Below are 13,843 nucleotides of genomic sequence, written 5' to 3'. Positions count from 1 at the left end.
CTCGAACCACAACTACTGAAGTCCGATTGCCTAGAGACCATGCTTTGCAATAAGAGAAGCCACTTCAATGAGAAGCTCAAGCACTTTCAACAAAGAATAACCCCCTACTCACCACAACTAGAGAAAAACTTGGACAGCAATGAAGACCCAGTATAGCCAAAAAAAATTTTTTTAATGGAAAAGAAATAGATACTTGAGACAAATTTCATGAAAATCAAATCTGACAATTTAGTTTAATTAATATTCATGGATCAACTGCTCTGTGCCTGTATTTGCACAGAAGTAAGTATTCAAGTTGCTGGGCCTGTGAGTGATAAGGCAGATGCAATCAACAGTATCTCAGGGACTGACATGAATTCATAACACTGCGTTCCAAGAAAGCTTAGGTTGGGGAAGAGTAAGTCTTCCTCAGAGAAGGGGGTAGTCAGGAAAGCGTGGAGGAAGCTGTTTGAGTTCGGTCTGTCAAGATGAGTTTGCTAAGGCAAAAAGATGAAAGAGGGACGGTCAGAGCAAGTGAGACAAATACAGCGAGTATTATGTGCGTTCAGGAAACGCCACAAGATCTCGACTGGTTGAATCAGAGAGGTGGGAGTTGGGAAGATGACCAGATGTTAGATTGGAAATAAAGATGAAGTCAAGATTGCATTCTGCTCAAACATACGGTTATCGGGGGAACGGAGTTTGGGATGGACAAGTACACACTGCTATATTTAAAGTGGATAACCAACAAGGTCCTACTGTATAGCACAAGGAACTCTGCTCAATGTTAGCTGGCAGCTTGGATGGTGGAGGGTGGGGGCGTTTAGAGGAGAATGGATCCATATATATGTGTGACTGAGTCATTCTGTTGTGCACCTGAAATTATCACAACGTTGTTAATCAGCTATACACTAATGTAAAATTTTAGAATATTAATAAAAGAGTACATTCTCCTTTCTCCTGTTTTTGTGTCTTATGTAAAGTTCAGAGCCCTCTTGTATACCTGTCAGGGGCTTAGTACTTAGACGGGGGGAATGTCACCCATGCCTTCATCTCCGTGCTATGCTTAGTCGCTCAGTCATTTCCCACTCTCAGCAGCCCCACTTACAAAGTATGAGCTTTAGTCCATATTTTCCAGTTCTATCACATTGTTGGGTCTAATGGTGAATGAAAAAGAAGAGGGGAAGGGACAGCTTGGGACCCTGAGAAAAGAGGCTGCCATCCAGTCTTGTTGAGACACACTCAACAGTTCCTCTAGCCTTGAGGGCTGTCTGGTGATCACCTGGAATCCCTTTGGTCCCGAGCCTTCTAAGTAAAATATTTTGGTGGAGGGGTTTGGGAATCTGAGTGTGAATGACAGTAGAGGTGGATGAGTCACAGCGACTGAAAAATCCCATTAGCTGAATTGAAAACAGGCAGATTAGCTTTTAGCTATGTTTTTAGCTTGCCTAGTTTTAGCAGGCAAGCAAAACATATAAATAAAATTCCTGTGCCTTTTAAAACATTTTTTTTTTTTCTAGTCTTCAGTTTGTCCAGCTACAAGTAGGGCAGGCAGTCTTGTGGGGTTTCCAGGTATAAAATCCTAGCATGCATTTTGTGACGGTGCCAGTGCACAGTTATAAAAGAAGAAAAAGAGAAACAGTTTCTATTCTGTCCTGAATGCCAAGAAGATATCACTTCTAAGCTGCATGTCAGAGTTAGATATTTATTGGCTAAAACATCTGTCCTAATTCTTCAGTTTCCTGGCTCCTGTTGTAATTTCAACATACAGGGGATTTCCCCTGGCCCTTTCTTGAACATTAATTTTTTTTTGGCTTGTATTTCAGAGGCCAAATTCAGCCCCTTAGATAAATATTCAGGCAACTGTTTAAAATAAGCCCTGTATTATTTATTTATCACATCTGTTAAGAAAGCTGCAAGGATAAAGTAAGAGTGAAAACTGTGTGTTTTGTCAGAATATGAATCTTGCAAGAGTATGTTCAACTGCTGCTCCATCTACACAGTGAGTGTTTTTAGATTCAGCTACCCTCATGGCAAAGAACGAATAAATCACTTAGATACCCATGTTTAGGGTCTGTGTGGTCAGGACACACACACACACAACGAGACACACCCTCTTTTAAGGCTGTGCATGCAATATATTGTGTCCTACTCATTTTTATTCTTGAACTTTCCCTTAGAAACAAGTTTTAAGTTCACAGGAATCCTCATTTATATATTTTATTTTCTATTCCATTTACTTTCTTTAAGATTCTGCACTTATTTTATTAGCAATAAATAATTACAGGGAAACCAGTTTGGCCCAGAGAAATAGGATCAAGTTCAGAAAGAAGAACTGGGGAGGAAAATGACTCTGTAGTAAAGGAATTCTCATGATGCTTCACTTGGGTCTGGGCTGGAACGTAAGATGAAGTAAAACAGAATTGAGTTAAAGAGAACTGAATCATATTGAGGAAAAACTTCACAGTATTTCTTGAGGCTGTTTCAGTTTTACTGTCATTCCCTCCAACTGAAATTCCGGGCTATGTGTTGACGACTCTTTCTTCTGGAAACACTGTGCGTAAATACTTGTGACTCACTCTTACCACAATGCGGTAGTGAATTTAAACAATCATACAGCGTGTGCACTGACACCAACATAGGTATCACAATACCCTGTGGTTTCCCAGGTCAGAAGCAAATAGAGCAGGTTGTGATTTAGATACCTGTTATCCCCAGGAAGTGACAGCTGATTGTATACTGCTTATTGTAGCAGTCAGAACATAAAAGACATAAGGTTTTGATTACACCCACACTGATTCAGTAATTGTTGCTTTTTTGATCCTGCTCTGCACTGACGTTTACCTTTGAAACACTTATGAATAAAATCATTTCCTGAGAAAATTGGTAAATGTGTTTTGATGTCCAGTAGGCCAGAGGCATTCTGATGCTTTTTACAAATTCCCTGAAACCCATGTGCTGCATTTTGGTTGTCTTTTTAAACTACCGTTAGGTTTGTATTTTTTAGGTGGTGATACTAATTTAAGAATGTGAAAGTAGTAAAACGTATTTGCTAATGTGCACTTTTCTTTTGGCTGGGCTCACATTCCATCCATTTGGCTCTGTTCAATTGGGATTGTATATCGTATCCACCACCTTCCTCTCATCTCTCTAGTTTGTCATACTTCCTATTGACTCCAGAATATTGAAAAAAAAAAAAGCCATCCATATAATCAGTATAAAAATAAATTTATCTTTAGAATATAAGCTGATAGTTATTCCTCATATTCCTTGATAAGTAAGCTTTGGCAAAGAGGTACAAATAAGTGATGATTTTAAGGAGAGCCCAGGAAGCCATAGTTTATGTAAGCAATATTATAAAATGTTTCTTTACTGGAACATTTAGATTGTTTTAAACAAAAAATGTCACAGTGTATCAGAGAGAAAAAAGTCACCCGATCTTTAACTCAGGCATTACTCTCCCTGGATATCTGGGCACATCCTTTTGTTACTTCGACCTTAATGTTTTCTGGGCCAGTTGACCTCAGTTTTTTCTTATCAGAGCTCAACATCTTGTTCCTTGTGGCCTTATTAACTTCCTGTTTCAGGTCTTCCAACATGATGCAACATGTTCTTTAGACATCAGATTTTCTGTATCAGTTCTTGGCTTTGAAGCCAGATATTCTAAATGGAAGATTATGGACCTGGCCTTGGACCCCAGCTCTGCTGGTCTACTGACTGTGACTGTGGGCACATGAATGACCATTTCTGAGCTGTATTTTTCTCTCTCCAATGTGGAGATGACACTTTCTCTGTCTCACAAGGAAGCTGTGAGGATGAAATGAGGTCACGTATGTCAAATGCCTGGCATTAATAACTAACAGTTATTTTCTAAAATGTGTTCATTTTGTCTTCCTAATTACTTTCTGTCCTTAAAACAAAACTCGATTCACTCTTTTGCCTGGGCCTCCTCTTTCATGGGTACATTTTCCATTTCTAGTCAGTGTGAGCTTTAGTCTACCCGAAACAGTGCTGTCAACACTGCCACATGCATATGTCTCCATTTTTTTGTTTGTTTGTTTTAAATTTTATTGGAGTAAAATTACAGTGTGACTAGAATCAGATTTAACTCATCCACCCACCTTTCACACTCAGGTCAGAATTGTCCCGAGCTCCGGTTCCTTGGAAATTTTTCTTAGATTAGTGTTAACCCTGGTGCCCTTAAGAAGGCTTATTTTAAGCATTTACAATATGTTCTCAAGTTATTTTCTTCCATATGACTTCCTCTTGCCTCCTGCCTTTGACATATGCCTCCATTTGCCAATAATCACAGTGCTTCCTCATGTGGATTTTCCACATAAATTCACCCTCCCCGGGAGTACAGAGAAAAGGCCTTCTATCTCTGCTGCTGCCATAGTCACATCGGTGTGAAACCCAGTCTCAGGCAGAGTGTCTGAGGAGGACGGAAAGAAGAGTTGGGACTTCAGCACAGGTGTTCCAGAGCAGAAATGACAGTGAACTTGACTCCAGAGATGAGGCACCTGGAAGGCATGGCTGTAGTAAAAATGGGTAGATTATATTGTAATCTGCAGAGTCCATGATTTTCTTAAAAATAATTACCCTCAGTTGACACTCAGCAGCTCACATTTCATTTTCCCTTCTCCATGCTATGTACTTTGGCCCATAGAAGAGGATATACACACACCCCAGTGTATAGATTCTATAGACGGAGGGCTTTTAAGGGAAGATTAATAGTACCTCTGAGGTTGAAAAGTGAAAGTGTCAGTTGGTTAGTTGTATCTGACTCTTTGCAACCCCATGGACTGTAGCCCACCAGGCTCCTCTGTAAATGGATTTCTCCAGGCAAGAATACTGGAGGGGGTAGCCATTCCCTTCTCCCGGGGATTCTGAGGTTGGTAGATTGAAAATAATTTCGTTAATGTAGATTCCTTCTTCAAAATGTTATGGATTGCCCGATCTGCCTACTCACCTCCAGAAAGTACCTACTGACTCCCACCTCTTGAGACAGATACTATGCTCTTTTTTATGTCTGTACAGTAGCCCAGAACATTGAAATTATCATCTATTAGTGGGTAAGGAAACTGAGGCTTAGAGAGGTTCAGTGTAACCGTGGCCACAGTGTTATTAAATGATCCGTTCTTTCAGATTGAGATACTCATCTTTATACTGTGCTATTTTGCCTTATTTTAGGTATCCATTTTCAATTGGAGAAAAGCTCCAAGTGAGTTAATTACAGTGGATATAAAAAAAGGAATTCAAATTAGTAATATCATTATCTCTCTGTGTCTAGTGTGTGCGAAGCAGGTAACCGATGAGGCGTCTTCCACCCGAGATGCAAGCCTTCCTAACACAGCAGTGCAGAGCAAGTTAGTGTCTTCCTTTCAGCAACACACCAAAAAGGCTCTCAAACAGGTAAGGTCGCTGCATTTCTTCTTTGTCTCTCAGTTCTGCCTACTTAAGATAGAAGGTTATGCATGAAAAGCAAAATAAATAAGAATGTAGTAATCCGAAAGCAGCAGAGATGCCTTAGATTCAGCCAACCCCTAATATCCAGTACGCTGACTTTATGCTGCAGACTACGAGAGGCTTGGCTGAGAACTTTGATGTAAAATAGAAGAGGGAAAGTGTGTTTGGAAACATACAGAACTTAAGTGTGTGTGTGTGTGTGATTTAGAGAAAATATATTGCTTGTTCACACACATATTTTGAAAATAGTGTCTCTACTTATGGTCTCATGTTTATCTGATAGTTGACGTCAAAAAGAAATGTAATTTCTTTCTTGTTACCGAAATGCATTGTTATAAATAAGAAAAACAGCAGTTGTGGCTTCCCTGTATCTTGACCATCCATCAGTGTGTTTGGTGGTGAATAGTATCATCCCCACATTACATAAGCAGTCTTGACCTGTGTGTCCTTGTCCAGAGATGGTGGTGAAAAGTGTGGTTATGACAGTGGACTCGAGAAAGAAAGAAAGTGCTCAGTCATATCCAACTCTTTGCAAGGCCATGGACTGTAGCCTGCCAGGCTCCTCTGTCCATGGGATTCTCCAGGCAAGAATACTGGAGTGGGTAGCCATTCCCTTCTCTAGGGAATCTTCCTGACCCAGGGATTGAACCTGGGTCTCCTCCATTGCAATCGCATTCTTTACCCCTCAGACATAACCTGGTTTCAACCCTTGCTACTCACTGTGTGACGCTGGGTGAGCCACATTTCTCCTCTGAATCTTAAACTCCTCCTCTAGAAGATGCGAAACAAAGGTGCCCTTCACCTGGGAATGATCCAAGAATTACGCGAGGTGATAAGCTGAAAGGAGGTGGTAAAGTGCATGTGTAGCCCATAGTAATCACTCAGTAAATGTTAGCTACAGCTGCCACCCCAGAAATGCTGCATGTGTCCAAAAGAAAAGAGAGAGATGCTGTGGGCAGAGGGGAACAGTGCATGATTATATTACTACTAATGTCAGTAAATGCAGAGCTCATATATTTAGCCCTGAATTCATGGTTTTCCTTTGTTTAACTACTTTGCTGATTTTTTATTTTCATCATTTTGGGACAGCCACCTCCACCTCCCCCCTTGCTGACCCTTACCAAGTCTAGTAATAGAGGTGTCATTCTAAAGGATAGATTTATAAGAAGGAAAAAGAGGCCATGTTTTTAAATAAACTTAGAAACATTTTTAAAGTCTCACAAGCGTATAAAGCTACTTAATATTCACATCCAATCTCTTGAAGTTAGAATGTCTCCACCTACTCCTCTATTTCAAACTAGGAAACTTTAAGAAAGAAACAACATTTTTATACTGCATTCTGTTACTTTTTAATTCTGTATTAGCTACTGAAATCACAGTATCTCCCTTCACTGGTATTATATTTAAGGTAGTAACAGTGTTTCATCCTACAGAGGTCAAATACTGAGCTCACCATTTGTGTCCTTGCTCTTGTGAAATGTTTTAGATGCCAGAGAACAAAATTAAATTCAGTGTGGAGATCCCTTTTTCCCTGATGAAATAAAGTAGGGATGATGGTAGGGAAGCCTGGGGAAAAGGCTGATTCAAGTGGGAAACTGGATGCAGGTACTAAGATACCAACCAGGATGGAACAAAAGATGCAAAACTGGGTACTGCTAACTTGAGCGTTTAAGAAGTGTAGATGCAAACATAAACGGAACTCATACTTCTGAAAAACAATGATTTAGAAACTGTGTACACTGTGAATTCGTCCTCCGTGTGAATGGAAAGCTATTCATTCACATCTCTTTATTGTCATGTCACATTATTTTTAACTTTCTTCATGTTAGTTTCATATCCTTTGAACTTTTTTTTTTAACAATTACTAAAACATGACACAGTTTTGAGTTCCTAGGTGTTTTTTGTTTGTTTGTTTCATTTTTTGTAGATCATGTGTCCATGGGAAGTACCACTTGCTTGATTAGCATCTAAACCTTACTTTAAGAAGCCAGCCCTGTAAGCTGCTTAATGACCTGAGAGAGCTATTTGTTAATGTCTTAAAACTTCCTGTTTTAAAAAGTTAAGTTAAAGTGAAAGTTAAGTCACTCAGTCGTGTCTGACTCTTTGCGACCCTGTGGACTGTAGCCCACCAGGCTCCTCCGTCCATGGGATTCTCCAGGCAAGAATACTAGGGTGAGTTGCCATTTCCTTCTCCAGGGGAATCTTTCCGACCCAGGGATCAAACCCGGGTCTCCCGCATTGCAGCCAGACGCTTTAACCTTTGAGCCTGTAACCAGGTAACAAATAAGTCACCTGGACAGTGTGGCACAATATATAGCAGATATGCTAATGGTTGATTAATAATCAAATTTGTATTGAAAATACATTTAGAAGAAAAGCTGTTCTTGTAGAATTTTGCCAGATTCCTTGTAATTGCTAAGCTTCTTAAGGCAGCATTTCAAAAATTGACTGAACATGTGGCATTTTGAATTGCAGCAGCTTCAGCAGATTTGCAGCTTTCTTTTTGATAGTTGAATGGCCATGACCATGTAGAATTCTTTGTAAGTGTATATACTGTTATATATTTATATGCATGTGTTCTGTGGTTGTGAATATGTTTTGTGTGTACACATAAAACATAATCTTACAGCATGAATCATAATCTTAAGAACCTAGGGCCAGCCGAATAACCCTAATAATAATTATATTAGCTTGTCATTTATTTTTATGCTCTGCATTTAACAGGCACTATGCCATTTAATCCTCACACAAATCTTTTAAAGTAATCCTTTAAACTATGTTTCAAATGAGGAAGCTACAGCCCAGAGGAACTAGAAAACTTACCCAAGACTGTCCAGTGAGTACATCTTGAAGATGACATTTGAACCCAGAATCATAGTTTCAGATTCTGCCCTCTCAACTATTAGTTCCTTTTAGAATATGCTTCCTAGGTGCATCAGTGGTAAAGAATTCCTCTGCAGTACAGGAGGTGTGGGTTCAATCCCCGGGTCAGGAAGATCCCCTGGAGAAGAACATGGCAACCCCCTCCAGTATCATTGCCTGGAGATTCCCATGGGCAGAGGAGCCTGGTAGACAGTCCATGGGGTCGCAAAAGAGTCAGACACAACTTAGCAACTAAAAACAACAACAACAGGAGTGTAATAGGGTACATGGATTTTTGACATTATCCAAGGAAACCTGCATTCCCGAGTATTTGTATAATGTAAGGAAAGCATAGCCATTAAGAATATTATTTCTGGGCTTCTCTGACAGTCCAGTGGTTAAGACTCCATCTCCCAATGCAGGAGGCATGCATTCAGTTCCTGGTCTAGGAACTTAGATCCCTCATACTGCACAGCGCAGCCAAATTAAAATAAGTTTTTTCAAAAAAGAATATTATTTCCTAACAAAGACTGCTTGTGTTCAGTATCAGCACATATTAAAGGTAGATCCTTAAATATAGTAGCTTTTATCATTTTACTAGGAGTATATTTTGAGTCAGTAGGGCTTTTGTATTTCAGCTCTATATTGCGGAGTATAGATTCTTAGAAAAAGAAGGTGAAAAAAAACTCCATTTTTACACATAAGTATAGTGAAGAAATGGCTTCCCTGGTAGCTCAGCTGGTGAAGAATCTGCCTGATACATAGGAGATCCCAGTTCGGTTCCTGGGTCGGGAAGGTCTCCTGGAGGAGGGCATGGCAATCCACTCCAGTACTCTTGCCAGGAGAATCCCCATGGACAGAGTAGCCTGGCGGGCTTTAGTCCTTGGAGTCACAAAGAGTCAGACAGGACTGAGCGACTAAGCCCAGCACAGCACATAGTGAAGAAAATAGTTTAAAACAAACCTCAGTCTTCCCTCGTGGCTCAGCGGTAAAGAATCCACCTGCCAATGCAGGAGACACGGGTTCGCTGTCCGGTCCGAGAATATCCCACATGCCACAGAATAATGAAGCCCGTGTGCCACAGCTACTGAGCCTGTGCTCTGGAGTCCACGAGCCACAACCTCTGAAGCCCGAGAGCTGTAAACTCGTCCTCAGCAACAAGGGAAGCCACTGCATCTAGAGAAAAGCCCACACAGCAATGAAGACACCCAGCACGGTCAATAATAAATAAAAAAAAATTTTTAATTGCTTCTTCTAAAACAAACCTCATGCCAAACAAGCCAGATAAAATTCGCCAGCTCTGAAGCCCCCACCCCCACCCCCAGCATGTTGCCACCGTGAGTGGGTCCTTAACTGTGCACTGCTCTTGATTGCAGTGTAATTATAGGCTGGACATTGTGAAAGCTAGAAATGCCCCTTGTCTGTTGGTGTAGGGTATTTTCATTGCTCCTAATATTTGGGTCCCTTTAACTTTCTAATCATCAGAACATTAGTTCATATCATATGCGGAATTTAACTGCATGAATAATGTGTTGTTATTTCAGTAGTTATTTTTCTGAATAGCATCTTCAAAATAATAACCAGAAGCCTCTGGAGAATAGCAGATTGCTGATGATTACCTTGTTGCCTGTCTTCTTTCTGCCTTGATATTTTAGCTGTAATGATCCTAAAAAGTGTGAAATGATTATATTTTGAATTTCAAGGAAGCATAATTAAGGAAGATTAAATTTTGGAAGTTTCTAAACAGCAGAATCAAAGGCAAGATTAAAAAAAGATGAGCTGTGTTACAAGGGGAGGTAACATGACGGTCAATAGAACCTTTCCGTCTTGTTCCTGTTGGTTTCTTTGACCGTCTTCATTATTTATTTAGGATGGTAGAATTTATTCATAAAGTTGCAGATCCTTTTCCCTCTTTGTATCACATAGTAGACATATTCCTGGTATTTTGCTTCCACTTTATATGTTTGACCAATACTGTGAAATTCCAAAGGTTGTGTTGCCCGATAGCAGTTTCTGAATGTGGGTGTTGACATTTAGCGTACCAGCAACAATGCCCGTTGGTGGTGCCTGACACAGCCAGCTGTTTCATATGTGTGTATTTCTCATTATTTCAGCATTCGCAGCATGTGCTGTTTTCAGATTTTTCAGTGAAGGGCTTACCGCATCCAGTGCATTCTTAAATTCCACTGTTGCTCTTCTTTCTCTGTGAAAACAAAAGAAGGTATTACTTCTTTATGTAAATCCCAAGTTAACATAAAAGCCTCTGACTTTAGATTTTACTTTATTTTTCATTGAGGTGGAAATGAGAATTGTTCCATACTTTTAGAGTTTTCCCAAGCTTTTTTCTTTTAAAATAAAATGTTTATCTAAAGATTTTCTGTCTCTTTTTACAAGAGAATATTGTAATACATCTCAAGAGGAAAGAATACTCACTCAGCATCTTTTGATTTCTCTCTTTTCACTTAAAGCCAGAATTATAATTGATGTGTGATATGATCTTTACTTTCCTAGACTGACTTTGCTCTGTTATGTTGGTTTCCTTTAATAAGTAAGTCTATTTCCAAGTGTAAGCCTGTAAGTTTCTTTCATGTTGAATGATACCTGGAAATATTAAACTTGGCAAGCTCAATGTACCCTGTGTAGTTTGAACATGAGGACATTACATGTATGGGCAGCTTTTATAGTGGACTGTATTTACACGTGCCATCTGCTTTTTTGTTTAGTTTCAATATTGCTTCTTTCTAGACTTTAAATTAGGATTTAAAGTTGTTCAGTGAGATAATTCCATTAGCATACCAACATATACCTAAGAGTTGAGTAGTTAGAGGCACCTCATTGACATCTTCCTCTTAAAATGAATCTAGACTGAGACAGTAAGACTTATTGTATAATATCAATGACAGATTAAAACCATGTTATAGGTTGATCAACAGGGCCACCACTAGCTAAGTAAAACTTACGATGTGGAATAGAAATAGCCATCCAATCCTCATGTTGTCACAACAAAATAATCTCCCTTCTCAGGGTATCCTTGTGCAGAGCAGATCTTCCATGACCATTGAAAGTGGCCTTCCTAATCATATTTTCTTGATCTATTACGTGAATGTATATTTCCAGGTTGGGATACCCAAACTTAGACAATTACGAAGTAAATTTCATTTCCCTTCTATTGTATTTCTAGTGTAAAATAGGCAGTTTTCTTGTTCTCTTGGAATTTTAGCTGAAGCTAAAAGGATAATGGATGATGTTAAGGATAAATGGATAAAGTTAAGGATAATGGGGTACACGAGTATCCTGTTGTGAAGGGGGTGCTAGACATAGCCTCCGAGGACTCACTGAGAGGAAGCCAGGTGGCCATCGACCATCCCCCAAAAGCCTATTAAACCATAGCTCTGTGGTGTTCCTATTTAAGATATCTTACCAACACTGTTGTCTCTGTCTTGCAGGGGCATTTACCCAAGTAATTTGCCCAGCATTACTCAGCTCATGAGTTAAGTCTTTCTCTGACTCTGCAGCCTCATACCTCACAGGCATTAAGACAACTCTGCAGCCCCTGTTGTGCTGTAAGTCATCCCAGTAGAGGAGGGGAATTCGAATAATTCAGGCAGTGGGTCAGACTCATTTATTCGGGGAGGTTGAGAAACCCTGGGAATGATGTTTAGTAAGTATCAAAAAGCAGTACCCCTCAGCTGAATTTGGCTCAGAATCCTCTTTGTCAGGCACATTGTTTAAAACAGGAAACCTCACCAAAAAGTCCAGTTGCATTTCTTCTCTTGAGTCATTACTCCCCTTCCAGCGGGTATGTGCTTTTGCAGTCCGCAGTCTACCCCTTGTCATCATCTTACCCTAGCCAGCATGGTCCAGAAAGCATTGCATGTTTTTCAGAGGAATGTCAAGAGACATGCAGCATGTGACGAGTGACCGATGTGCACGTAGTTGCAGAAATATAGTTATATAACCAAACCAAACAAACCTTGAGCAGCTAACTTCTTTATTTGCAGAATTTATGCCCTGCTGTGGGGGACTCCAAATCACTTTACTGCCCACCTCATGCACATAACAAACACTGGAGTTCTACCGTTGAGAGTCATCCCAAACCATCCCAGACATCTCATTTAAGTCAGCATTGTTTTTTTCTCCTCTATCCATATTCTGATCTGCTTGGAGGGTATTCCCAGTGTCCACAGCCAAATAAGTCCTGCTTTCTAGAAAATGAATTGGAATCTGCAGGGTATCCTAAAATGACACCCTGAAATGGCTATGGATCTAGTAAACGTAATCAAGATGCCCTCTCTGATAGCTGAATCTCGATACTAGATACTAGCATCATAGTAAACAAAGGCTTCCCAGTTTTTGCTTATTTGACCCTAGAAATGTTAGTCGGAATAGAAAATAATGCCTGTTTTTCAGAGGTAAGGCAAACAAAGTGTATATTTTTAATACACTTAGAACAGTATTTTTTTTAATTGATTTTTACTGGAGTATCATTGCTTTATGGTGTTGTGTTTTTGCTATACAGCAAAGAAAATCAGTTACATGTATACATATATTTCCTGTTTTTCAAATTTTCTATCCATTTAGGTACCACAGAACAATGAGTAGAGTTCCTTGTGCTATGCAGTAGGTCCTCATTAAATATCTATTTTAATACATAGTATCAATAGTGTACCGATGTCAATCCCAAACTCCCAATTCATCCCACCTCTCTTTCTCCCCTTGGTATCCATAAGTTTGCTCTCTACATCTGTGTCTCTATTTCTGCTTTGCAAATAAGTTCATCTGTGTCATTTTCCTAGATTCCACAGATAAACTGTATTATACAATGTTTGTTTTTTTCTCTTTCTGACTTTATATGACAGACTCCAGGTCTATCCATGTCTCTGCAAATGGAACTGTTTTGTTCACTTTTATGACTGGGTAATAGTCCATTTTGGGCTTCCCAGGTAGTAAAGAATCTGTGTGCTAATGCAGGAGACGCAGGTTCCATCTCTGGGTTGGGAAAATCCCCTGGAATGGGAATGGTAACCCACTCCAGTATCTTGCCTGGAAAATTTCATGGACAGAGGAGCCTGACGGGCTATAGTCCATGGGGTTGCAAAGAGTCAAACATGATTAAGTGACTGAGCATGCACACAATATTCCATTGTATGTATGTACCATGCCTCCTTTATCCATTCCTCTGCTGATTGACATTTGCTGCTGCGTGTCCTGGCTATTGTAAACAGTGCTGCAGTCGACATTGGGGTGCATGTATCTTTTTATGGTTTTCGTCAGGGATATCCAGGAGTGGATCGTTGGATTATACAGTGGTTCTGTTTTTAGTTTTTTGAGGAACCTCTGTACTGTTCTCCACAGTGACTACCACCTTACATTCCTACCAATAGTGTGAAAGGGTTCTCTTTTCTTCACATCCTCTCCAGCATTTACTGTTTGTAGATTTTTTTGATGATGGCTATTCTAACTGATGTGAGGTAATACCTCACTGTAGTTTTGATTTGCATTTCTCTAATAATTAGTGATGTGGAACAACTTTTCA

General features: G+C 39.8%; 1 protein-coding gene across 1 annotated transcript in view; it reads left to right on the top strand.

Annotated features, from left to right (window-relative positions):
- Positions 1-13,843, top strand: part of ASXL3 (ASXL transcriptional regulator 3) — a 183,502-nt gene that overhangs the window by 85,380 nt on the left and 84,279 nt on the right. The window contains exon 6 of the mRNA XM_065934983.1: positions 5,270-5,391. Coding sequence (XP_065791055.1) covers positions 5,270-5,391 — 122 coding nt within the window. The remainder of the gene's footprint in view (positions 1-5,269; positions 5,392-13,843) is intronic.

Source organism: Muntiacus reevesi, chromosome 4 (genome assembly GCF_963930625.1).
Source record: "Muntiacus reevesi chromosome 4, mMunRee1.1, whole genome shotgun sequence".
Classification (NCBI taxonomy): domain Eukaryota; kingdom Metazoa; phylum Chordata; class Mammalia; order Artiodactyla; family Cervidae; genus Muntiacus; species Muntiacus reevesi.
Note: the sequence above shows the minus strand (reverse complement) of the source record. Positions and strands in the feature narration are given on the sequence as shown.